Genomic DNA, 27,098 nt, shown 5'->3' on the forward strand with positions numbered 1-27,098 from the left:
AGTTTATTTCTAGACCCCATGATTTACTTAGTTAAACTAAAGTGTGAGAGAATATGCTTGAGCTAAATTTTAGCTCTCACTCCTTTAAAATAACAGTAAGTTCCAGTTTACGGTAACAAACTCAGTCCAAGTATTGACTATTTAAGATTTCACCAAAATAATTTATTTGAAGGCTCTCATATAATGACTTTATAAGCAGGCACTAAAAAGCAACATTAGTTCAAAGGGAACAAAATAAATACTGTGTGCACAGCCCCAAAGTAGGGTTTTGAAATGAGTGGAAGGGAAGCTTCCTCCTGTGGGGCAGTTGAAGCCCCACTACTCAATTCCCTCCCTAAGACTGGGAGTAGTAGAGCAGCCTTTGATCCTGACACCTTTCCAAAACCAATATCTCATCCAGGTAAGGTGGGGCAAGGGGGCAGGTGCAGACACAATGTCTACTTTTCCCTCTCCCAGAACAATTTCGTAGCAGTGGAAATCTCTCAAATTTCCACCCCTATAAATTAACACCTGTTCAATCAAAAAAAATAAATCTCCATGTCTACCCCATACCATTCTTGTTCAACAGAACTGTGGCTGTGAGCAGTATTTCTTTTTCTGTTGATGTTATATTGATTAATCCTAGCATATTTCATAGGTGCCAGTATGACTAGAACCATAACTTCTTTATTTAACTCTGTGTGCAGCATGTAGTCACTTTTGCTGCTTTAGTTTTAGTCTCCTTATAGTCTGCAGTGACATGTCCTTGTACTAACTTGTTTTCTATGCCTAGTTAAATAGACATTTTGCCAGGCCAAACTGCCCTTTTTTTATATGTAAAGCCTGCCAGCCGGGGCTGCTCTGACCCAACTCAACATGCAGTAGAGGGGCTGGTTAAGGCACAAAGGCATTCCAGTGCACATGTAGACACAGGGATATTTACTGTGGAGCTAATTGGCCAAACTGCAGTAGATGTCTTATGTAGATGTGCCCAGTTGGTACTAAACTTATTTAAAGATGATCTTTAGAACATCTGATAATAAATATAACTATAAAGAGGAGTAAGCATAGCATTTACAACAGACTTATGTTGATGTCTTATGGCTGACTGCACTGCTATGACTAGTGATCCAAGCTAATTTCCATATGTTTAGTACATATGGAAAGAGCCAGAAAACTCAAAACATATTGTGAAGTTGTTGTAAACTGGTTAGATTGTAAAGGATTTAAACCATGTGAAAGTCTTTAAAATCTCAGTGGTGTTAGCATGTATGGACTGTAATGTTCAAGTCCTCTGCCATGTCATGCAATATTGAACTTAGTTCATGCTGTGAGCAGTCTTGTCTTACAAGCTAATACTCCCTGACCTGCACAGCTCCAACTTGCCCCTAGAGCAGGGGGTGTCAACGTGATCTGACCCCACAGGCTGCATGAGTGGCACAGGGCTGGTCCACAGGACTGATCGGGCCCACAGACTTGGCTGGTCCAGGGTCTCAGTCCAAGCAGGTGTAGCACTAGGGGCCAGTTTATGGGGTGCTGAGCTGGATCTGGGTTGTGGGATGTGTGACACCCCTGCACTAGACAGTTGGCAAGCATGGGTGTTGATGGGACCTGCCAAGGCTCCCCATGGCTGCTTGGCTCTGTCAGTCTGAGGCAGTAGAGTTCAAGAGGATAGATGGCCTTCATGGGGTGGATTGGGGGAGCAGTGCATCCTGGGATGCTGGAGGACTGCAGATTGCTGCTTGTTGTTCATGTGGACTGGCATTATAGCATCACAAGCTGCCTAACACCCACTAGAGATGCTTCTCACCCAAGATGCATGACTTTGAGATGCTCCAGTGGCATTTAGCTCATCTTTTCCTGCCTTAATGCCTGAATGCTTCTGCCTTGAGCATTTTAATACATGGGAAGCGTAACATGTAATAGCACCCTTAGCATCACAAGCTTGTGGAGAAGAAACTTCCTAGAGTTTTAAGATGTCGGTCAGAAAAAGCTCAAAGCAGAAGAGTAGATAATGCAGGTCAGGGACCAACATCTTACTCCAAAAACCAGGGGTTAACTTATGACTGGGGGTTTCTTTAAGTAATATTCCAACAAACTTTTTAGAATAGCCCCTGCACCAGTTCATTGTATAAATGATAAAAATTTTTGAAATGTAGCAAAAGCTATTCTCAAAGTTTGTTGGAATAAAGACTCCTGCTAACCCACAATCATAAGTTAACACCTGTTTTCACTTGGGGGAGGGGGGAGAGCAAATGAGCCTCTCCCCTTTCAGTAAGCATTTGACAGGTAGTTCTGTGATGACTTGCCAAGCTATATTAGAAATTTTAGCATGTTGTTCTCTTGCTTTTGAGCTTGTGGTATGCTGAAGAAAACTTGAATGTAGTCTGTTTAGGCTAGGTTGCCGGTTTTCTGATTTCCAAGAACAAAGTCTTGGAACACACAAATCTAAATTTGTCACTGAGATGACTTGCATAAACTTGTCACTTCTTTTGACAGAGGTGGCCTCAGCAATGTGCTATTCCAGTGTTCATTACCTGATGCCGTAGAGACGACTGCAGATGAGCCACGAACAGTCCTCCTTCGTCTATATGGTGCAATTCTACAGATGGTGAGTATGTTGAATGCTTTGGGAGTGGGAGGGTTTCTGTAGCTTTAACCTTAGAATGTATTTGAAGAGCCCTGAATCAGTAATGCATTGTAAAGGTGTTGCTTTTACTGTTTGGGAGTGTCTTGGTGGCAGGGTTGATCTTAAGGTTAATATAGTTCATATTGGTTTGTTGCTTAGAAAATGTACTTCTGTCTTCAAAAATCCTAACTGGTGTGTATCAGCTGACAGATTCACTTGATGCTGGTTTAGTCCATAACATGTGTTTCTGGTGTTAAGTTTGGAGTATGGTATTCCAAAATAGTTATTAACCCTGCTTTCTTGTAACTTGTAGGGTTTTGCTTAACTAGCAAGATTTCAAAGGACTAAACCATCTGGAGTCCTTTTAAATCTTGGCATTGTTTTTATGGACCGTTCTGAGGTTGAAGTAGAAACTTTGTTGAACATACTGGGAATACTCTCTAGGCAATTTCTTAAAGGTCTGAATATATTGTATGTAATACTGTAAAACTTACTGATCTACAGTATTAGTCAAAACCGAACACAAGTTCACAATGCCCTGTAAGAATTCCAAAATATTTTGCAGCTGTGCTGTTATAAATTTTTAATGCTGTTTACCTGTCAAAAGTAAGCTATAGCTTGTAAAAACTAGATTTGGGAGTTAATGGCTGTTTCCAGGTGAGCAAAATAGCCTGGCTTTGGTATCCATAAATTTAGGGTAATGTCAGGTTCCCAGTCACTTGCCTTGACTAATCTACTGGAGATATTGGATCAACTTTAACTACTGAAATTCTGGTCCATGGTTTCCTTCTGAGCATTCACCCACAGTGGCATATTTCTTCCTATTTAGATGCTGTTGCTTAAGTACTTGCAAAGAAGTAGGTTTGAAGTTTGACCTTTCACTAATGAAAGTTTAAGACCTTTGGTAACTGCTTAACACTTGTTAGCTTGCCCTACTGTAGCTAAATATCGCTGCAATATTCAAAAGAGAGCATGCAAAAATAGTTTGAAACAGTCCAAATGGAATATATCACTACAACAAAATGCATACAGTAGAGGTAAGTTGAGAGTAGTCTTAATTTGATGAATAAGACTTCATTAAGCTAAGCTTCAGACTTTCTGGAAACAAGCTGAATCTATTATTAAAACTAAATCTAGAATCTGTTTTGGCAACTGGTTATAGAAATGAATACTATTTTTACCTAAAACTAGTTGACTTAAGCAAAACTGATTGGACTAACTTTTTATTTGGTTTTAAAAGCATAGTAATTATGAGTAAGGAAATGGCTGCAAAACTTACATCTTTGTTATAGAAGAGCTATAAATTCTCCCTTTAATGCTCTGAAGAAAAGTAACTAGGCATTGTAAAATGCTCGGGGGCGGGGGGAACAAGAATTGGTTATCTTCCTTTTTTCTTCTAGGGTTTTTCTTAACTTACCTCTTCTGTACACAGCTCACAAAAGAATCTAAAGATGTTAGTCTCTCTAAAACCTAAGGACTAATTCATCTAATTAGCTTTTAAAAGCTCAGTGTGCAACTTTCTAACCTTTCTACTCTGGGTGTTGAAGGATCTTTTGATATGTCTAACTACCTTTATTTCCATAGTGGCAGTGAAATGACTGCTCTTGTTGGTGCAGTTCACTAAGGGTTAAGTAAGCAGAGAGCCCCCAAGGTAAAACTTTCAGATTGCATTGAGGTTCACAGTTTCTGTCAACAAACACTTGTCTCTTCCAGTGCTACCTCTTTAAACAAGTTAGAACATAAGCAAATTGATTTACTGGGGGTATTTTGTAAGCCTCATCTAAGATTGTAGTGAACTTCAAATGTTAAAATGCTTCTGATAAGGAGGGGATTTTTTTTTTTAATCCAAATTTCTTGTTCTTTTTAGCCTTCAGTTTACTGAAATTCTTTTCAAGTTCTATAGATATGTTGTAAGGGACTATGTAGGTGAATAGTTCTTCAAGTTTTGCTCTTAACCCTAAAATTGGCAAACATTCTTGAGTAAAGTTCTTTGGTCTTATTGGTCACAACTTCCAAGTCTGTTCATTTTTATGACCTGTTGCAGCACTTTTAATGCTAGTAAGTTAAAGTTCTGTTGGAATTGGTATGCCCAAAACAAGCTATGCCAGCTTCCCTTAATTTGTGCTCTAAATTGGTATCGATCGCCAATAAAATAGATGAAATTGTGTGCTCTTTTGATTTTTCTTTAATTTTGAAGGAATGAATGCTAGAAAAGTTAGTAGTACCAAACTTCTCTTAAAATGAAGGGATAGTAGCACCACAACTATACAAGTTAGCTTTGAAAGAACCAGTTTCTTGCAAATTTAAAAATAACCCCAGTTTGCTTATTATGAATCATGGAAGAAACAAATGTTCGTACATAAAACTCCATTTAATATAAGCCATGCCAGTTAGCTAAAGCTGCCACCTGGGGATGGCTTTGCCTCCCTCTGTCATAGCTGATATGTTAAGCCAAATTTCTGTGTGCATGAATGTTGCGGGGGGGGGGGGGGGAGTTGGGTGGGAGAGGCGAGTTGAGTTGGCTTGTCCATTATGACTGGTCTTGCTGGCCTGGTTGTCTAAACATTGAAGACTTCTTTTGAGTAGATCCATGAGCAGACTCTCTCTCTCTTTTTTTTTTTTAAGAGGGCAAATACTTGTGCTTGTGAAGAGGTTATGGTACTAACAACATCTAAAATTCAAGTGTGTTTTGAGGCACAATGCAGATATGCTAATCAGTGCATCTTTGTCATGCTTCTCATTTGAGCGGCCTCTACATTGCCCCCCACTCCAAGTTAAATTGCTATGGGAGCATTTAAGCTAAAACGTCCTCATGATAACAAAATTACTTTAATTGTTGAGTGTTGTGGTTTACAAATCACTGAAAGAGAAGCCTCTCCAACCACACTGCATGCCTTAACTTCTTTTTAAATTTTTGTTCAGCATATGAAATTCCAACAATGTTTGAATTAATATTTCTTCATGTTAGACAGGGCAGCATTTCAACATTTGGTGCTATAAATCGAAAACAAATTTGGTTTACCTGTCAAAATATAGTTTGGCAAGTAATTCACATGATTCCTTTTCATGTCAAAAGAACCTTGAACTCTGCTTCACTTGGGTTAGTTAGCTTACAGTAGCCAAAATTTACTAAGTCTTGTGTTTCCCTCAGCAATATAGAGAAATTTGATGTTTCTATAGCTTCTAAACTCGCACTTGAGCAGACACTGAAACTTAATGCTGGCCATGAACCTGGCAACTTGTTTCATACCTGCCTTGCTGCCTTTAACTGTAACTAAATAAACTGCCGATTGCTGTGTAATTGTAACTGGTTTTTTTTGTGATTGTTGCTGTCCATACTTGTTTGTGGCATGGAATATCTACAAATCCCTGGTATTAGTAGATGGCTTTAATGAAGCCAAGCACCTATATTATGGGGGAATATTTGTGTTGGGTGGCATTAAGGGTGTTCTGGGGGGGTAATGTACCACTCTAGTTGTATATGCATGTGTTCTCTGCTGCAGGCTTGCCCATGCGATCGTGCCTAGAGCACTCTGGTTTCCAGGTGACAGACACGATTCACGGTATAGTATGAGATATCTGAAGTTGGAGCATTCTCTACAGCTTTCATTTCTCTAGTTCTGGATTTAACTTTTTTAAAGAATAAGGGTTAAGTAGTACCAGCTACTATCTACTGAGTACTAAAAATTGTACAAAATACTGCCCCTTCCTTTCCTCTGCTCCCTCATTAGAGAATGGTAACTCTGTCCAAAGTCAAGGTAAGCAATATTTCTGTGCATGTGTAGTTTTTTTAATCCTTTAAGATTGTCTTCTACCCATTTGTTGTTGGCAGGACTTATTCTAACTTCATTCCCTTCAGATCTAGCTACATCAGGGACTGAACACAAGTTAGTAGCTGAATAAACAAACTTAATAGTGTTGCCAGATTGCAAGGACTATGCATCCCTTTGTTGGGTAGCTCTCATACCAGCTTTAATGATCTGTTTCTAAAGTCCAGGAAGGATGTTAGATAGACTGATACTGTAAATGTTGTTTTCTTTTGTCAGGGATATTTCAAGATAATGCAACACCGGTTTTTGTATCACTTAGGGGCATTTTTAATTTTGTCAGCAAATTGAACTGGTCATTAAATTTTGAATTAATTGTACAGATTTCAGTGCTAGAAATAAACATGGAAACAGCTTGGGTCCACTTTTTTTAAAGAATTGCTAGCTCTGTCACCATTAGTTGTGGACTTTTGCTGCTGAACTTATTTCATCCAGGATTATTTTGAGTCCTGAGCAAGCTAACTTTTTCAGGTGAAATCAGTTGTCCAACAAATTCTGCAGTGTTAGGACAAAGGTGCACAACTCCAGTTTTCCCTGGTCTACTTGATCACTGTAAACATACTAGTTGTGGTCATCATACTTGCAGATGGAGATACCTGTCCATTTGATATTCATAAGGAAGAAAACAATCAGAACATGTTTAATAGGTTACTGTAAGATCATAGCAGGGAAAATACTAGTTCAGTCTTCGTCACTTAAGTTTTTAGAGATCACAAGTTCTTCAAGGGTGAAGATCTTATCAGAATAGTTTGTAGCTTGAAGATATAAAGACTTTTAAAAAATTATTCTTACACCTCAGTATGGTATACTTTGTCACAGTTGCAACTACTAACCAAAATCTTTTGGGGAGGGGGTTATTCCCTTAATCTGCTTCAGAAATCCCCTTACAATACCTGGAAGTAATTAGTGACCATCTAATTTGAGCAGTTAAACTTTTTCACTTCTCTTTGAAATAAATCCAAGACTAATGCTGGCTCTACCAAGAGTAGCACTGCTAGAGCTTTTGATAATACCTTGCAAGTTTATGGAAACAAGAACTGAAGCCACCTATTCATGAGCAAATCACCAGAAATGGATTCAGTTCATCCTCGATCAAGTTGCCACCTACAAGAATAACATTTCAAGAAAGTAGCTTTTTTTTTTCATGCCTTACTAAACCAAATTTAAAATGGACTTCTTGGCTACTAACAGTTGTCTCTTAATGTAACTTCCATCACAAAACATACAACAACAAAAATTGCTAGCATGCGGAGTGCTGACTATCTAAGTAGTCCTAATTCAGTACCCCCAAGTAAAAGGATAACCATTTCTAGAATTGCTTCACCACGAGCTCCCTATTCATAGTCCATCTTCTTTCTTGTTTGGACATTTAAAATATTCTGTGCTGAGGGAACAGAAAAGAGGAAGGGATGCTGCAGAAGGTTTTCTTAGGATTCTGCAGCATGTCCTGCATTGTCTTAATGGCACTTACTCTATGTTCAGTGGAAGACTTCTCGGACGCTAGTCTGAAGAATGCTCTTAGAACTGGCCAGCTTTTTAATTCACTGACCTAAGTGCAGTGGAAGTGGATGCCAGATCAGGTTCTAGGGGAAAGCCATCTAATCTACTTACCTTCTTATGACCTGAACCATTCTAGGAGCATCATTAAGCAGGAAAGACTCCTGGATGGTGAGTAACCCTGAAACAAGAAAAAGCATTAAGATGCAATAGTGGTATTGATGTGGGACACTTCTCCCCACACCCTATCCCGCTCCCCTCTTTCGCTCCCCTCCCTGCCCCTTCCACCTCCCCTGGGCTCATCTGTAAATGACTCCATTGTGTAACTTCATGTTAAAATTGGTGAATGTGTTTTGACTTAATATTTCCTTGAAATGAATAGATGCTAATAGCAGCCTTCATATTGTCTGCTAGAAACTTAGAATGGGAAATACTTGCTGAAAGACTATATTGACTACATCCCTGTTGTACCTTTTGAAATACTGTAGCTTTATAATTTGTGTAAATCATTAGCTTGTTGTATGGTGCTTAAGACAGCTGGTGTTGCTTAATGTATTCTGTTCAGTTCACATTTCCACCTTTTTGTACGGATGTGTTAGAGCTTTGAAACAGAAGGGTATGTTTTTTATGGTTCCATGAATCAGATGTTTCTATTCAGAAGGTGGAGAGAGGCTTCCTTTATGGCCCTCAAACCTAGTCTGGTTTGAACAGTGAGCTGTAGAATTGCAGTATTAATAGCGGCCACAAACTGCCATTAATCTGAACTCTGAGTAAATATTTGCTTACTCCTTGCCTTCAAAAGACTCCAAGGTTTTACTCTTTCTTGCATTTAAAATGTGCAACTGTGTTTAAAAGCATGTTCCATTGAGAGCTCAGCTGCTGAGGGTATGGTTTAAATGCATTGGAATTGTTTTGTGTTGGCCATTTGGCAAACACCGTCCAGTATAGATTGCATGGAATAAATCAGTAGTTTACTTGAAATTGTGCAATCTTAGTGAATTGTCCAAGTTTGTATTCCATGTGTAGATAACTTTTCAAAGTCATGACATACACAATTGCTTGCACATGTAGCAAAATACTTAGTACATGTAAGCAAATGGGAACAGCAAAGCAGGTAGTCCTGCAAGCATTCCACTCAACGCAGCCAATGTTACTCTAAGGCTTTATTCAGTTTCTGCTGACTGAGATTTTAAAATCTTTTAGATCTAGCTGCAAGAAAAAATGTGTTCCACAGTGACTTAAAAAAACATGCTAGAAGTGCTGTAAATTTTTAAATTTACACATTTTAAATCCAATCTTAATGTACTGAACCTCTTAATCGCCAATATTTAACGTGGCTTTGCCTCAGTGGTACATCCTTTTGGAGTCATCTGCTGTATGCAGCAAGACAAGTGGTCAGACACTGAATACTAGTGGTATAGCTATTACTGATTAGATTAAATGTGGAGTCATAGTTAACTATAGCTGTCACTTCTACTCCCTCTGTTCTGGTGGCTGCAAGTTTATCATGTTAGCTGTTATCTTCTCACTGTAAGTCCTTCCTTTTTCTCATTCATAGAGATCCTGTAGCAAGGGAGGTTCTGGACAGGCTCAGAAGGAAAATGACTTAACAGTAAGTAATTCTCCTGATTGTATCTCTGCAGTAAGAGTTCAGAAACCTGCCCAAGATGGGTATGACGAATGCCGCTCTTGGTGTTAACTTCCTCCATTTCTCTAGAGAAGCACAAGTCATTTGCTTTTTTTCTTAGTGCCTTCTCTTCCATTTTCTCACTCAGTCATGTTGGACAAAGTCTATGTTCTTTGCATGTCAGATGTTGTACTCACTTACACTGCTTCAAATATGAACTTGACTCTTGTATAGGAGAACCTGCAGGTCGAGGAGATTAAATGGAATTTAATCTTGCTTAAAGATGCCACTTGTGCAGGGTTGTAAGTTCTGCATCTTAAAACACTATTTCCTAACTGATAGAATCCTCCTGGTACTGCTGTCCATAGCTGAACAGCACTAGCTGCTTTGTATCCTCCTTATTCATTTCCCTAGTCGCTTCCTCCTTGACCATGGTTGAAGATGACATACAGTTTGCTCTGCTCTGTCTGATACAAAAATACTATCTTCTTTTCTCGTATTACCTGCCTGCAAGTCGCATCATTGACAACTCTAAAATTCTTGGTCACTATTTCTTGCAGTTTGGGGGAGGGAGGGTTGACGCATACAATGATGCATCCACAAAGATGAAGGAAGAATATGAACAAAGCTAGCCATATTTTTTTTTTTTAAGGAGTTATTTCCTCCTTAATTCCATTATTTGAAGAAATGGAGGTTCTAACTGTTGGTGTATGCTTGCACATTTGGTCTTCTGCTTTGAAACTCACAACATTGGTTTCAGGAAAACACTTTGCCATTAGCAGACTTGGTGATCTTGAATGGATGTGATGGTAGATTTAAAGAGGCACACTTGCCAGGCTTCAGAGACAAAACAGAGAGACTTCTCCAAGATAGGAAGATAAACTAAAATAATCTCATGTAGTCTTGAAACTATTAATTGACTAAAAATGTACCATTCTGCTGGAAAATAAGACAACACAGAACTACATTCACAAACTTGGAGGCATGAATTCCTGCTATTCAATGCAGTAAAATTTTAGAAAATAATATCTGAACGTTGTCTTTGATTCAGGATAGGTTTTCCCATTCTTATTAAAAGTACTTGCATGGTTACTTGGTTAAACTCTGAATGTGAAAATGTATCATTGCTTAGACTTCCGTTTTGAATTGCCAAATGAGAGTTGACACTTTTTTTTTTTTAAATAGATCTTTAACCCTGCAACCAGCATCAACTTCCAAAGTGAATTTCCACCTTTAAGTCTTCAAAACCTGCATGAAGTTTTAGTTGTGCTTGGTTGACTCTTACGACTGTCTGAATTCTTTTTGTGTTGAACTCAATTTTAGTTGGACTAAACTTTCAGGCTAAAAATTAACAGGTCATCTTGTATTGCTTTAAGTATATTCAGGACCTCCATTTTCAAAGGCCTTTGGGTAAATCATTAACTTTTTATTTGTAATTGGCCCTTTTAGAAATTGAGAGGTTATCAGATTTGCAATGATATACTGGAAGGCAAGCCTTAATCGCCTTGTAACGGGTGGGCAATTATTTAGGCAGGAGGGCCACTTAAAGAGTTTTGGTGAGCTGTCCAGGGCTGCATAGCCTTGCTCCTTGACAGGTGCCTTGCCCCCTCATCTCCATCTTGGGACCAGAAGGCCCTCCCTTTGCCCCTAGAAATACTTGTTTTGGGAAGGGAGTTTGCAGTTTGGCACCTAGGGGGAAAATAACAAATTGTATACTAAAAATTAAGTGTGGGGTGCATGTAGGGATGGGGGGAGGCTATGGAGGGCAGGTGCATGTAGGGTGGGGGGGGGCTGTGGGGGGGACAGGTGCATATAGGGGGCTCCCTCCACAAACATGCCCCACCATTACACACAGTTCTTGTTGCCAGCAGCAGCAGGTGGAGTCCCCCAGTGGTGCCTGGTCCCAGTATGCATCAGGAGTGCACATTGCTGGGCCACTGGTTCTGGTTTGGTAGGGGTCACTCCCAGGAGGAGCCCTGCACAATGAAGGCAGTGATGTAAGTTACGGGGTTTAGCCAGTGCAGCAGGGAAAGAGGTGGAGGCAACCTGGCTCTGTAGTGTGGAGCTTCTAGCCATTCCCTCTGAGGTGTAGCACTGATCAGTGCCAGGCTGTTGGCTCCATCATGTGGGGCTGCTTTCCACCCCCCCACCCCCAAAGGTACAGGGCTTGGGGCAGAGAACCTGGGAACTGCATGCAAGCCCTATGTGACGAAGCCAGGCAAACCCTGTGCCGCCACCCCCCCAGCTTAGGCTCTGTGCTTCTGCCCCACCCTAGGTCCCAGGGTATTGGCGTGGGCCTTACACTCCCATCCAGTTGCTGCTCTGCTGCTGCTGCCACTCCCCTCTTTCCCCGCCACTGCCAAAGGTTAGAGCACAGCATGTGCTGCCCCCATGGGAGTGAATGGACTTCATCCCCAAGCAAGCACAACAGGGGTAGCCTGGGGCTGGGCTGGATACATTGAATTAGTAGGCACCAGCCTGTGGGCTGGATGAAGTTACCTGGCGGGCCACACTTTACCTGCTGCTGCCTTATTTGGAGCTCTCCATTTTTAAGTTTAAAAAAAATGAACTAGGAAAGGACTTGAGTTGCCTTTCATTGTAAATGTAAATATTCAGATGTCTTTCACTGGAGCTGCAGTTAGTTTGCTTCATTTTAAAGTTTGGTTACTCCATGAATGTACTTAAATTATTAACTATCTTCTTCCACTAAACCTGGCTTGCTGAGTGAGTTTCAATTTGAATTCTCCTGTTGGGCAGCAGGTTATATAATGTTCAAGTGCCCAACAGCAAGAGCATGTGAAACCATGGGGAGTGTTTGTTTAAAGGCATTAATTCTGCCTCAGGAAATGAAATAGAAGAGTTGTCCAGTGGAAGTGTTACAAACATTCTGTACACATGGGTCTCCTTATCAAAATCTGTAACGAAGATAATTTGTGAGGTTGTGGGTGCTGATGGTGGTAGTAGTTGTGTAGGATTTTTCCCCCCTTTTCTTTTTTCTGTTCTAGAGTTAAGTCATGGCTTCACCTGTCATTTTTCCCTACATTGCAAGATGGATTACAAGCCTTGCAAGTAGGTTGTTTCAAACTCTGCACTAGCAGAAAATCTTTTGCCTGACACTAACACCCACAGAAAATGTTATTCACTGTGGAATCTAACATGCAAATACATTCTTAGGCAACAGTTAAGAGAACTGCTTAAAACATAATCAAGGTAACTAAAAAAACCCAGTGCAGGGGAAGATTTATAACCCCCACCCCACAAAGTTTCAGTAGAATGCTTTTTTAACCTAGTGGCCACAGCTCCATTCAGGGATGTGGGAGATGTGGTCTCAGTACTCTTAGGCAGAGACTTTGTAGACATGGTCTATAGGACTAATACTGACCATGGTGACAACTTCACTTAAGGGGAACATGATGGGTTGAGTAATGCCACTGATGTCAGGAAAGGTTGAGAACTAATACAAAATTCTTGTCATCAACTGACTAATTTCTGCATTGATTTGAGGCTGATGTGGTTCTGTATTGCTCCTGGGAAGTGTCAGGCAAGTGTATTTTGTAGGAGAGCTTAATTTTGGAACATGGTACATGTACATATAATCCACCAAATGAGACCTGATTCTGCCATACCTAGTACCCTCAATTTTTATTTATAAAAAATATTTTGAGGGGGAAAATGCCATAATGGAAGAATTTACCAACTCGAAAGTAGTCCCTTCCTCTTTAATGAGCATACTTTAGCTCTGTGTTTTCCACGTTTTAAAGTAGAAGTAAGTTAAAGTTTCAACTGCTATGTAGCTAGCTGTGGTTGGCTTGCTTTAATTTGGGCAGGGTATTTGCCAGGTTACAGGGTACTTAGATACTCAATAAACACCTCTTCCACTTCATCTTTCTCTTGAATCTGAAACACTGCATTACTTTTACATTTAAATCCCCTTGTATTGAGCAATTGTAATTCTGGTAGTTTTCTTTGAAAGGGGGGAGTGGGGTGTTGGGGGAAGGGGTTTAAACATATAGATTGTTTGTGGATATTTTAAAAAAAAAAAAAGTACACTTCAAATGTAGAGTCTTCCCACACCTAGGCCAGCACATACCCAGAAAAGGCAGCGTGTTAGTTGGATCTGACTTGTGCAACATCTGTATAGACTGGGTGCTTTAGTGGAGTTTTTCTTGTGCTTTTAGCTAATAGCTGACTGGATTGGCTATTAGCTAAAAGTGCCAAAAAGTCCCACTGAAGTGCCTAATCTAAACGGATGCTATGGAGTCGGATTGAAGTAATGTGCTGGTGCTGCTTCTGATAAAGCATGCGTCTTGTTGTTGTGCTTCGTTTTTTAATGTTTGCAAGCAGCCTATCATTTATCTCATTTTGTAAATCCGAATCTATTTGACAGCTTTCCTTGTAAAATTGCCTACTTTGTCCACTACTGTGTGAACATCCATTAACTTGCTTAATTTTGTTCAGGGGGCAGAAGCCATGGTTCTGGAGAGTGTTATGTTTGCCATTCTTGCAGAGAGAGCTCTTGGCCCAAAACTGTATGGGATCTTTCCACAAGGCCGACTAGAAGAATTCATTCCAGTAAGTCCCATTCATGGTTAGTCAGCACACTGTAGGATGTTGCAACTGATATGTGGGGAAATCTGTGAAAGCAGAGAGGTAGCAAAAGGGTATTGGTAATTATCCATCACGGAGGACTTCTGAAGAAGTCACCCATCCATTCCCATTTTCTGTGATTTTTTTTGGTAACTTTATTACAGTTTGTGGAAAAGCCCACTAATTTATGGGAAAAGGAAACTAGCAACCACCCTCGAGGTCTTGCTTGTATTGATAGCAAGAAGCTTGGAGTTGAAGGAGCCTGTCATTTTAAGTTGGAATGGGAAAGGGATCTGTGTTCCAAAAGCATAATGTAGTATCTTCTACATTTTTTGACCAAGAATGCGAGCCTTTGCCTTGTGATCTGACATTTCTCTGGGCTTGCTTACCACTCAAAAGAGCAAAGGTTATCAGACAAGTCACTAAGGGATGATCTGAAACTTAAACTATCCCAAACATGGCAGTTCTGAAATTGTTACCACTGTGTAATGCATACTCCTGTTTCAATATTGAATTCTATTATTCATACTTCTGTTAGCTGTTTTTTGTTTTTTTTTTTCAAGTGTGCTTTGTGTTACAGAGCAGAAAGCTAGACACTGAAGAATTAAGCTTACCTGACATATCGGCTGAAATAGCTGAGAAAATGGCCAGATTTCATGGCATGAAAATGCCATTTAATAAAGAACCCAAGTGGCTTTTTGGGACAATGGAAAAGTAAGTCTTCTCATATAGCACTCTACTCATTCAATGTAAGTCATAAAGCAGGGAAATTGGTATCATATTAATCTACTTTTTTTTTTTGGGTAGGTACTTAAATCAAGTGCTAAAGATAAAATTTACCAAAGAATCCCGAATTAGAAAACTGAATAAACTCCTCAGTTACAATCTGCCCCAAGAAATTAAAAGCCTGAGGTAGGATTTGACTTTTGGTACTACTTAACATTACATCAACTTAAGTTACCAGTAGCATCTAACATTATATTAGTACAACTTCGTTGTCAAATGCAAGTTTCCTGAACTTGTATCACTGGTTGGAGAATTACTGTGGTTCCTCTAGCCACAATATCTGCCTCTTTTGTATGTAATACTGAATGTAGAGTTTTGCCTATCTGCATTTTGAGTTGGCTTCAGTGATACCCAACTTTGCCCTGCACTTGTCTACAGAATACTTGAAAATCTGCATAGATTTGACTAGAAACTTTGAAACACGGGTTTTGCAGAACAGAACTTCTTAAGTCTTAGTTGAAGAAAGCTAATTGACTGGAAGCTTTCTTGGTCTTTATATTGTCCTCTCCTCTTTCTAGGTCTATGCTGGAAGCCACTTCATCGCCCGTTGTATTTTGCCACAATGACTGTCAAGAAGGTAGTGCTGTTGCTTTTTTATTAAGCTACGTCTAAAGACTGAATGTACTATGACAGGGCTGCTTTTTAGTTGATTTCGTACTCATTTTGGGTTACATTTATTGGTGGCATAGAACAACACGGGAGGGTAAAGTTTGTAAAGGGATGCAAGACAGGTAGCAAAACTGTAGCATTTAAAAGCCACAATTTTGAAAGATGGAGGAAGACTCAAGGGAATGGGAACTATATAGTTCTAACTGGCTGAATAATGGTTAGCATTCCACTTGCCTATATGTTACAGCCCATTAAGTCTAAGGACAGACAGTCAAAAAGCCCTGAGCCTAAATTGATTCTGTCTTTGCAGGTTAGTCAACCTGGCTAGGTTAAATCACTTTGTTGTAACTGCTTGGACATCCCACACATGCAGGCACATGTCTGTAGTGGCTGAGGTTAGAAACTGGGGGGGGTGTTGCTAGAGCAGCCCTCCCTTCCCTTAGATAATACATAGCTGAGGGAGGGGGCATGGCCAGGCCCTACAGGACACTCTGGTTTAGCCCACCAGACAGTTGATAAGTGTTTATCATCCTATTAAGAAAACAACAGAGGATCATTACCAGCTACCTGTTGATCTGGCAGGGACCAGAGGGGGGAATTTCTGCTTAGCAGGGAGTGGTGATGGGGAGCAAGTGGGTTGTCTTAAACAGCTTTTCCGAGGAAGAACATTTAAGCTATCTGTTAATTGGCTAAAAAAAAGCCTGTCTGCCTGTTGTCTCCCACAGCAAGGACTGTAGCTGGGGTGTGGTCTGCTAGCTAATGCTGTGGTATCTGCATATGGCAGAGGGGAGGGGGGGATAATCCCTGCTTAGGAGGAGGAAACCAGGCAGACTGCTGTGTCTGCAAGTCTGTGCTGAGCTATAACCAGGGAGCAGAGGGAGGGTCCAGCCCTGCTGTGGAGCAGAGAGCCCTGTCCAGCCCAGAGAGCATGCCAAAATGCTGGTGGGGTCTCTGGCTTATTTTAAACCAGCAAGGGGTCTGGAACAAACATTGCAAAAACTGGTTTGACCCAAGTCCATTAAATCCAATACTGCATTTAACCAGGTTTGTCTCAAACCAGTTTCAGCCACTTTGAAACTGGCTTATGTGCACTGAACATCTGTTCTGTTACAGGTTTAAACCAGTTTCTCATAACTTAAATATGTGTAAATGTCTATTCCTAGCCATAGTGTAGAGACAACCTATATTGCTTTCTACAAACTTTTTGAAGAAAATTCATCCTCTTTCAGTAAACTCTAAGGGCATCTTTACATGTGCTCTGGGGTTGTGGTGCAGAGGGCACTTTAGTTGAGCAGCTCTGAGAGCTGCTAAAATTAAAGCACCTGCAGCATCACATGTATTCGGTGTCCCACAATTCAAAATGATAACGGGAGCACTTTAACTAAAGCTCATTCAAAGAGTTGTAAGTACCCCTGCTGCCATTTTGAATTGCGGGACTCTGAATACACAAGACATGGTGGCTACTGGAGTACATTAGTTAGTAGAGTCAAATTTGAGAATGCTCTGGCACACTATAATTGTAACATGTCGGAGCAGAATCCATGCACATCTACAGACATACCAAAGTACAGGATTATGAAGTAGGGCAAAGAGCTTTTTACAACTAAACTATGTATCCTGATAAGCAGAAATACACTATGCCTTAAAGAGTTATGATCCTTCAGTCTTTCTTTCACAAGAGATTCTATTTAGAATATTTTGTCTCAACTTTTTTTCCCCCCTGTCTCCCAGGTAACATTTTGCTTCTGGAAGGCAGAGAGGATTCTGAAAATCAAAAGCTGATGCTTATTGACTTTGAGTATAGCAGCTACAACTACAGGTAAACTGCTTTTCACTGACTTTTGTTTCAAGGAGCACTTAGTTCTGCTTTATAACCTGCAATGAATGCAAATGCTTTGCTGTCTATTAAGACTAACTTTTCCAGTGAGTTGCTTTCCTTGCATCACATCCTGTTTGCCGCTGATATACACAGCCCTATATACTGGCAGTTTTGAGCGACAGGTTGGCAGTCTCTCAAATGCCTACATCTTTGCATCTGAAATCTAATTTTTCAGATGTCTGAAGGCAGTTTTATTACAGCTTAGTTGAAGTAGTGTTTTAGCTTGTGACCATATCTACAGGAACAAGTTCATCCTCAGAAATAAGCAAGTCACATTAAAGTAATAGCTGAGTAATGTTGCTTGAAATTCTGCTTGAAGGGATTTTGTCGTCTTCTGTCTGCAGCTGTCTTAAAGCATTTTGGTGTCCGGCTGTCTCTAAGTTTTTGTCTTGAGAATTTACTGACCTTTTTTTCTTCCTTCTTAAATAGGGTTGTTGCTGCAACTTTATTTTATCAGATCAGTTTGGTTCCAGTTCTCTGGGGGCAACAGAATTCTCTTTTTCCCCCCTCTACAGTAGTTAAGAAAACTGAGACCAATTGACAACTCTGAATTTTCCTTGGTTTGATGTGTGCAGCACACTACTTCAGTCTACAAAATTTACTAAATAAGCTTCTTAAAAACATGAAGGCATGAGCATGGGTGTTCAGCCACATCCGCAGTGCTACAATCTTTTTATGTGACACTCTCTTTTATTTTTTTTTTTCTTCTCCCTGTTGTCTGCAGAGTACATAGATACAGATGCCACAAATATCACTTATTGCATGACTACCAAAAATGTTACCTGGCTTCACTTTTTTCTGATTTTTAATTTTAGCAAGATTGGTGCCATTTTTTGCCCAAGTAACACATTTAGCCCCATAGCATTTAAGTTTGTAGCTTCTGCTAAGCTCTCAAGATCAGGAATTTTAAATAAAAATTTAAGTGACAATAGAGTGTCTTTTGAATAGAAGTGGATTTGTAGTTTTGTGACAATCACATGGCCATTAATTCTCAGGCAAGTTGCTCACTGATATCATACACTTAGTGTTCTGAATTACTGTGAGGTATTGCTGTTTCATATGCAATACAAGCTTCTTTCCTACATTGAATTAAAGTTGGTGGTAAATTTTAGTGCATCTCTAGCTGAAAAGCCTTCTGACTTGCTCATGTTCCATGAAATGGGTAGGAACATCTTCTGAGTTGCCAATTATTTCTACTTGTAAAATGCATTGTCATGCCAACATACTTGGTGCCTCAAAATTAAAGCATTCTTTAGACTTTAACAAGAGTAAACAGTGTCTATGCAAATATTCAGAATATTTCTTGAAGAATTTTCCTTTTGATCTCTTAATTTTCAGAGGATTTGATATTGGAAACCACTTCTGTGAATGGATGTATGACTATACTTATGAAAAATACCCATTCTTCAAAGCCAGTTTTCTGAAGTATCCCACCAAGAAACAACAAGTAGGTGCCTTAACGTGCTGTTAGTCTGCCATTGATGTCTGCTAGCTCCAGTCTGGAGCTCTGCTTTTCCTTGAATCACTTTGGGCGATTACCCTATATCCTATGAACCAAAACTTCTGCCATGCTTTCAGTGAATAAGAAGACTCTGTCCATAATGTAGCTATATTAATCACTAACAGCATTTCCCAGTGAAATGCTTATTGTTCTCTGACATGTATGAAGTGTCACAGTGTTACTGAAATGATGGATTTGTTACTCTTTTGATCAAAATAGGGAAAAAGTAAATGGCAAAAGGATTAACTGTGAACCTAGAATAACAAATAGTATGATGTCTTAACATGCCATATTTAGTAATCTGTTGCTGAATTGATTTCTTAACTAAATGGATTTTGAAATAAGCTTGTGTAGTAGTAGTTTGTGAGATTAAGAGATTTGAACTCTTCAGCATCTTTCTAAATACTGAATGTTCTAGTGAGTTCTTATAGACTAAGTTGTCTGAACTGTTCTCATGTTTCTTCTCTTTCTAGCTTCATTTTTTCTCTAGCTATCTGACTGCCTTCCAAAATGGTTTTGAAAATCTGAGCAATCAAGAAAAGTTGAAAATAGAAGAAGAAATGTTGACAGAAGTCAATAGGTATCTCCATTTTTATCCGCTTGTAGCGGTAATAATACAGCTGACATCCTGCAGTTGACTTGCATGTTTGGCGCTTCCATTTTGGTGCCTCTAGCAGTGGTTCTCAACTTTTTTTGTACCAGGGCCCACTTGTAACCAATGAGGGCCAGTCCCAACCCAGTAAAGTTAAATAGAAAACAGCCCCCAAGCCCTGTCAATGTCCACTTCAGTGTGTGGGGCATGAGGGAGCATGTGCCCCCCCAGGTTTGTGCCCACAGCAGGCATGGGGCTGCAGCCTGGCCAGACTGACATGGGTAAGAGCCACACCTATGGCCAAGCAGGTGGGAACTGGTGCAGGAGGGTGGAGCAAGGCAGCAAGACTTGTTGCTGTTGCTGCCACTGCCACCAGAACCCCTGCACCAGCAGCAGCATGAGGAGTAATGGATGGGGGTGTGGAGGGGGAGCACTGCCTTCACCTCCTGCTGCAAGCCAGTCATGTGCTGGCCACAGCTCTTTAAAGGAGAAAATCCACACTCTTCCACAGCAAGTGGAAAACCCAGATCCCTGTTTATTAGCATGCACAGCATTAACATATGGTGAAGCACAAGCAGCATCTATTCATTTTAAGCGTGTGCAAAAAAATCCATTTTAAGTTTGTTTGTGACTCTTTTGTATATTCTTGCGACCCCGTTTTTGGGTTGAGAGATGATGCTCTGTAAAAATACCCATTTATAATGAGAGTTATTTCTAGTTAAGCTTTTGCTTCCGATTTCTTCAGAGCACTTAACTATACAACTTTGTAATTAAATCTTTATTCAAACATCCCAACAAAGTATCTTCCTAAAGCCTGTTTTAAAAGATAAGCAAGCTTATAACAAAGGTAGTGTTGCTTTTGTCTTGGCTAAACTTTTTAAGATTAGCTGAAACATATCACTAGTGTATAATGTGTGTGTTATGACTTGCAGGTTTGCCCTTGCATCACACTTCTTCTGGGGCCTGTGGTCCATTATACAGGCAAAGATCTCATCCATTGAGTTTGGCTACCTGGTATGTCTAAAAAATAACTTTTTTTCACTCCCTCAGTGTAAAATAATAAACTATGGAGAGAGAGCTCTGATGTAGTGGTATTGTGTTTTGAGAAAATGTGTGCTTGCTTCCCATGTAGAACTTCCCTCTGCTGAGGACAAAATGCCAGCTGTCAAACTTGGTTTTGGTGCCTAAGCAAATGGTACCATAACAGTGTAGACAGGTGTTTGTTTTCAAGTGCCACAAAGTGTCTTGGCACTTAATAGTGCTAAGGAAATATAGCACTGTAATGGTGTGTAGGCACTTGAGCTAGTAGGAAATGGGGGCTGCTCCCTGAATATCCTCCCCCCCCGGGGAAAGGAGCAGATGGTTGAAGATCAGCGGAGAGAGCCCCTGCTCCCCAACCCTACTGATCTACAGAGCTGGCTGCAGCAGTAAGAATTGATACCACTTTAAAAGCCTCAGCTCTTGTAGAGGCTTCTGAAGCAGTTGTAATATTATCATCTGAGGAGGGCTCCCTGACTGCTTCTACCTGGGCCTGAGTGGACTAGGCAGGAGTCATCTGCTTTTCTTCTCTCCCTTTCTCATGGAGGGAAGAAGGGCAAGCGAAGAGGCCTGTGGGATGCTGGGGGCCCTAAAAATGGGTGTAGCACTATGTGCGACTACATGAATTGCACAGTCACCCTACTAAAGTTCTCATTTTTGAAAGGGTTAACACTTTGTAGCACTTCCTGTCTTTGTAGTGCCGCAAACAATCCTACTGGCCCTAGCTTCATTTTTAGTGCTACAGATGTAAAACGTGTCCCTGGCTTGACAAACCATTTTAGCCCTCAACAATGGGCAAATTACTGCAGTTTAACTTCCACTTACTATTTGGTACACAGGTACTTGAACAGTTACTGCAGAGAAGGTGAGATGAGGGTTAAAAAAAAAAATGTCACCAGATGAAGCAGATCAAGCTGTGGCAGGATGCATCTTGCCACAGCTGATTCACTTTGTTTGAATTGCACATAGCTTGTATTCCTGCATCAGGCAATGTGTACCCCTGATCTAGGGATTCCCTGCATCTCATGTGGCCCTGTGCTTCCTTGCCAGGACCCAGGTCCCACACTGATCCATGCCTCATGCAGGAGTTTGGGATAGCATGGGACCCAGGGAATTGCCAGTGTCCCATGCCTCTACCCTGGACGCTCACTGACTTGTGCCTCCACATACAGTGCAAGGCAGCATATATCCTGGCAAGGAAACATGGGACACTAGGAATTCCCTTGTCCCTTCTTGTCAGGGTGCATGCAAACCTTTTCCTCCATGTGAAGTGAGGAAAGCTGGGCAGATGCTCCTGGGACTTGATGGTCCCGCTTCTGAGCAGGAATTCCCAGAGTCCACTAGATTCCTCAAGCCCTCAGTGTAGCTAGAGCTGCCTGCCACCATGCAAATAAATGCCTGCACTATTTAAGGCTACCTGATATGGCACAACAAAGGGTAGGGTGTCTCATTTGCTTGCTTCTTGTGCCACCTAACTCTCTTGTGTTGGCGCATGCAACATCAGGTCATATCTGTGTCTTTACACCGAGAAGAAAACCCTATCTTCCTTATCTCAAGTAAATGTTATGTAAAATAAAACCTTTACTCTTTTTTTACTGAAAAGTAAAAATGAGATCAGCACACTTTATTTTCTAATAGTGCACTGTTGCTTGCTGTACTAATAGCATAGAATCAATAAACCAGGGTCTTGAGAATTAAGAAATGTTATCAAGAGGTTGTCTAAATTCAAACCCCACTCTATCTGGAACTCCTATTTCAAAACCCGGAATAAGATTATATTAACTTCACTTCAGACTGTCTCTTTCCTTGCCCTGGATAAGTTCTTAATTTTTCATTCATTATTATGTTTTCCTTTTGTTCCTTGCAAAAATACACTCACATTGTGACTGGTCTTACACATCCAATGGTTAAGTAGCTTTTGTTTGGTTTTTTTTTCTCCCCCCTTATTTAGGACTATGCACTATCAAGATTTGATGCATACTTTGACCAGAAGAAGAAGCTTAAAGTATGAATGTGAGAAGAATGGACAATCTTACTGTACAAAGAAAGCAGCTGGACAAACTTCCACTGTGCTTAGGCTACTGTATCTGTAATGAAGGTGTCTGGATTTCAAAATTACTGGAATCCAGATGTTCAATACTGAAGACTGTACAAAAATAACAGACTTGTTTACAGTTCAGAAATCTTTGGAATGAGATTGGGAGGCAAAAGCGTAATACAAACAGTGCAATATCCTTTTAATCTAGAAAGCATTTTTACATTATGGGAGGAGCTTACAGATCCCACATGCATCAAAAGCAAGCAGTGTTACTATGGGTACTTTTTCAGGGGGTTTTTTGATGTGCAGGTGAATGTTACGTGACCAGAATAGTTGTAAATGGTAATGCATTGTAGACACTACTGGTTTATTGAGAGCCAATTGTGTGTATGCCGGGCAACTTAAACTGTGAAGTTGGCTGAAAGGCCTTGTTAGGAGATTCTGTTCAATGTGGCCTACGAACACTCTTGCGAGAGCTGCTGGTACATTTTAAAACACCCTTTAACCATTTTGTTGTTAGACATATTAAAGCAGCCTGCTCTTAAAGTGCTGCCTGTATTAAAGATTAATGTGCTTCTCCTTGGTGTCTCTGTCAACTGAAATATGAATTAATCTTGACCTAGATACCCTAGAGAGAGTTGAATGGCTTGATCATTCCACGTTCTTCACCAAGAACATGCTTTATTACCCAGGCTGGCTGTCTGATGCTTGCACGGGGAGTTTTCTGGGCCAGCAGTATTGGGATGAGTGCCTTGAATTATGCTGATTTACTCTCCAAATAACTGGATTGCCATTGATGGTTCCAATTAGAGCAAGTCCTCCCTGCTGAGTGTAGCTACAACCCTGCAGTGCAAGGAGAGGGAGGAATGGGGATGGGGTTGGGGTCTTTTTTTTTTGTTTGTTTGTTTTGTTTTGTTTTGTGTTTTGTTTTTTGTTTTTTTTGGAGCAGGGGGTTCCCCATAGTTCTCTTTTTCTTCGAAAAAAAATTCCCCTACTTGGAAGAAAGGGGATCTCCCCCACCCAGCCTAAATACAGAACTGGATTGAGGCGCTTATTTAAATGTCTAAGCTCCACCTTGTTCCAGCAGTCCAGTAAATGGAGCATCTTGGGGGGGGAGGGGGAAACAGTAATATGTATAATCTGTGAAATCTACAGCATATGTGTAAATGTCACAAAGAAATCTTTAGATTTCAGGAACTCATTTTATTTTGACCATTTATTTTATTTGTATTTTCTAACATACTGTATTAAAAACAATAACTCAAGTTGTGTCTGTCTCCTCCTTGCATAGATTGTTGCAAGTTAAAGAAATGTACAGTGTTCATTTGCTACTCTTTTTAAAGTAGCCCAGTGTTTAAAAAAAATTGTCTGATTCTGGAGGGAGCAGCTTCAAATAGAGATGAAATTCAGAATACTGGGGGTGGGAGACCACATTTTCTCAAGCTCTAAAACTGTCAAGCATTCATGTCTCATCAGTGGAAGGGGGGGGAAAAAATCAAACCTGACACCTGGTCTCTTATTCTTCTTCTAATCCAAGTTTAAAGATCATGTTGTGTTAGCCTACTTTCAAAGGCAGAGTTATAATAAACAGCATAATGGAGAACAGGTTCATATAGAGATGTCCCTCTTCACCAAAGGTGAATGTGATGTTCTCAGCTCTACTACACTAGACTATACCTCTTTAAACATTGGTAGGAAAGATCTACCATTAAAGTTGGCTGCTATAACTAACAATGTAAATTTTATAGCTTTAAAGGCAGTTACAATGCAAAGCATGAAAATGAGAAAAGTGGGCTTCTTATTTTTGGATGGGGGAGGATTTCTACCCATAGATTGTTATATAAAGCTTAGGTACTTGTCCCTCTACGTCTAGTATGTTTTAGTCACAATGATAAAACAGAGGTCCTCTTGAATGTGAAGAATATAGCTTGAGAAAGTAAAAAGAGAGAGACCAGGTTAAAAAAGGGGAACAGTTTCTACTCCATAGCATAACAGTGCTGAGATGTTTTAATTTACATGAAATGATGATTTGGAGGCAGTTAGCAAGTGTCTGCCAAGCAGGTTATTACCATGTAGTGCGTATTGAGTAGGAGGCCAACTCCAGAGCAGGGTTGAGTGGTGTTTGAAGGTGGTGTATGGCTGGAAGGAGAGTACTAATGCAGCTTCCTGATCAGTTTGGGACTAAATTGCCAGCAAGTCTCTACCAAAATGACAGGGAACCTCATCAGTACAATTGGATTATACAGAGCAGTAAAGTGAATTCACGCATCCCAATCCATAGTACGAAGTGCAAGGTTATGCATAAGGTTTCAAGTTCCTATTGTAGGCTGGAGTCCATCTATTGGATAAACTTGGCAGGATGATGGCTACTGCCCATCAGATATAGTCATGTTGATGCAGCTTTGGAAAAGGCAAATATGAGTCTAAGATGCATTTAGCTGAGGTGTTTCCTGTATTACCAGGATTAAATTTTATGTTATGTCAAGATGTTACATTCTCACCTTTTTCATGTGTTTTATACACTGTTCTGCTTAGCCATACTGAAGGGAGACTTGATTCAAAATGAAAAAGGTGAAGATAACTGCCACTCTAACAAAAAGGAAATGACCTAGTTTGCAACAGGAGGTTAAAAATCTTTGATTTGTTTATCTTAGCAAACCAAAGTCTGAAAGGGGATATGATTATTTTATCTATAAATACTTTGGGGGTTAAATTCCAAGGAAGGAGAGAGCCTGAAGAGCAATGTTTTAATGTAGAAACTGGCTATGATTTAGATTAGACAAGAAGTTTCTGAGCATGGTTATCAGTTACAAGGCTGGATCAGCCTTCCAGTTGTCATGTAGGCAAAAACCCTGACTCAGATTTTGGTTGATCTGACAGGGATATGGGGATGTTTGCCTGCAATAGCAGGGGCCTGGACTTAATTTGGGAGGCCTTTCCAAACCTAAACTCTTAAGTGTTTGCTGCTTAGTTACTGGGGCTCCCTGAAGGTTGACCAATGAGTTATTCACCTGTTGCCCTAAGCACAGGCTTTTAAACATTCAAATATTTATGGTGTTACTTAGCTAAAGCTACAAACAATACACTGCCATTAGGTGCAGCGCTCCTGTGCTTCAGTTCGGGTTGGTTCTTGCATCTAGCTCATTGCCAGATGACATGTGAGTGGAGAGGCTTTCTTCCTCATATGGTAATTTTGGGGGGTCTCCCACCATGCAGTTGTGCTCACCAAATACTTGTAAGTGACTTTGCTTGTATGAAGGGAAATGTACCCTCTTTTTGCAAGCTACTGTATGCTTAGTAATAGGCTTCAAAGAGGCTGAAACTTGCCAGTGCAAAGTGGAGACTGAGTCTGCTCCTTCCTGAGATGGAAGAGAGTCCTTTAGCATTCAGTTTAAGAGTAACGGAGAGAGGCTAAGGGTGAGCATTTCTGAAAAATCCTCCACTCATTGAAGTAGGCTCTTGGGACAAGTTTGTAGTTAAACAGCACCTCTGTCAGCAAGTTCTGCTTCATAACAGTGAGTGTGGGGCTGAAACAGTCCTTGGGCTATTAAAAATGAAGTCGTTTTTATTGAGATGGTTTTCAGGAAACTTATCCCTGCTTCATTACCATTGGTAAAAGCCATGCTGTAGGTCATCAGGATGTAAAAAGTAGCATCTATGCTATGTTGCAAGCTGCTTGCTAGATCTGCACCAGAATGTGCCCAAGTGGGATGTAAAATGTCTGTACAGCAGCAGCTGGAGCTGCAATCACTAGCCCTGTTCCATGAAGTCCATTTTAGAGCACCAGTGTTGGTTTTTCTGTCACCTGATCCCAACAAGTTTTGTGAAGGAGCCTGAGGGTTAGACAAGGTTACTGAGTATTGTGCTTGTATTATTCCCAGCATGGTGCATTTGGGCAGCATGCCATGTTCTGTTACTGCAGCTGCTTTAACAAGAATCGGGTCCTTTTTAATGAAAAAGAACGCTTGTCCTAGGAGAAAGGAATGAGATGGCAAATTATAAAAGGAAGGAAATAACCACTGTGTGGCCAGACAAGCAGCAAGAGCTCAGAATCCAGGCCTGAATCTAAGTTGGAGGCCTAGAGCTGTTCAGGAGCAAAGGTAAAACTTGTGTGGGTTTCTTACAGCTGCTCTAGCATAGCCATAGTGCAGAACATTCCCTGCTGCTCCAATGGGTCCTAAAAGCAATTACTTAGATGGGCATCCTGCATCAACCAGGTAGAGCATATCAGCAGTAGAGGGCTTTCCCTGCACCTGTGTCAGGCAAGGTCAAACAACTAGACTCTGTGCTACCACTTCTCCCTGCCCTTCCCCACTCCTCAGCTGGGGCTGAGCCTAGCTTGTGGGGAGTTGCACTAGGGCTGAACAGCTGGAAACTGGGAGTGGTCCTCTGAGCTAAGCTTAGACTAAACCTCCTGAGGTCCCTTCCAACCCTCATCTTCTATGATTCCAGGTTGCATCTGGGAGGCAGGGGGTAGGGAGGATGAAGCAGCAGGAGTGTGGACAGTTT

The 27,098-nt window shown here is 40.6% G+C and overlaps 1 protein-coding gene across 1 annotated transcript in view; it reads left to right on the top strand.

Annotated features, from left to right (window-relative positions):
- The window catches only part of CHKA (choline kinase alpha), a 31,618-nt gene extending 7,764 nt beyond the window's left edge, over positions 1 to 23,854 (top strand). Inside the window, exons 2-12 of the mRNA XM_090032370.1 lie at positions 2,479 to 2,590; positions 9,491 to 9,544; positions 14,018 to 14,131; positions 14,727 to 14,860; positions 14,954 to 15,058; positions 15,451 to 15,509; positions 17,273 to 17,360; positions 18,759 to 18,867; positions 19,395 to 19,501; positions 20,446 to 20,527; positions 22,503 to 23,854. Of these exons, the coding sequence (XP_089888496.1) occupies positions 2,479 to 2,590; positions 9,491 to 9,544; positions 14,018 to 14,131; positions 14,727 to 14,860; positions 14,954 to 15,058; positions 15,451 to 15,509; positions 17,273 to 17,360; positions 18,759 to 18,867; positions 19,395 to 19,501; positions 20,446 to 20,527; positions 22,503 to 22,562 (1,024 nt within the window). The 3' untranslated portion in view covers positions 22,563 to 23,854. The remainder of the gene's footprint in view (positions 1 to 2,478; positions 2,591 to 9,490; positions 9,545 to 14,017; positions 14,132 to 14,726; positions 14,861 to 14,953; positions 15,059 to 15,450; positions 15,510 to 17,272; positions 17,361 to 18,758; positions 18,868 to 19,394; positions 19,502 to 20,445; positions 20,528 to 22,502) is intronic.
- The last annotated feature ends 3,244 nt before the right edge of the window (positions 23,855 to 27,098 follow it).

This window comes from Crocodylus siamensis, chromosome 2 (genome assembly GCF_052110815.1).
Source record: "Crocodylus siamensis isolate JL-2025a chromosome 2, ASM5211081v1, whole genome shotgun sequence".
Taxonomy (NCBI): Eukaryota; Metazoa; Chordata; order Crocodylia; family Crocodylidae; genus Crocodylus; species Crocodylus siamensis.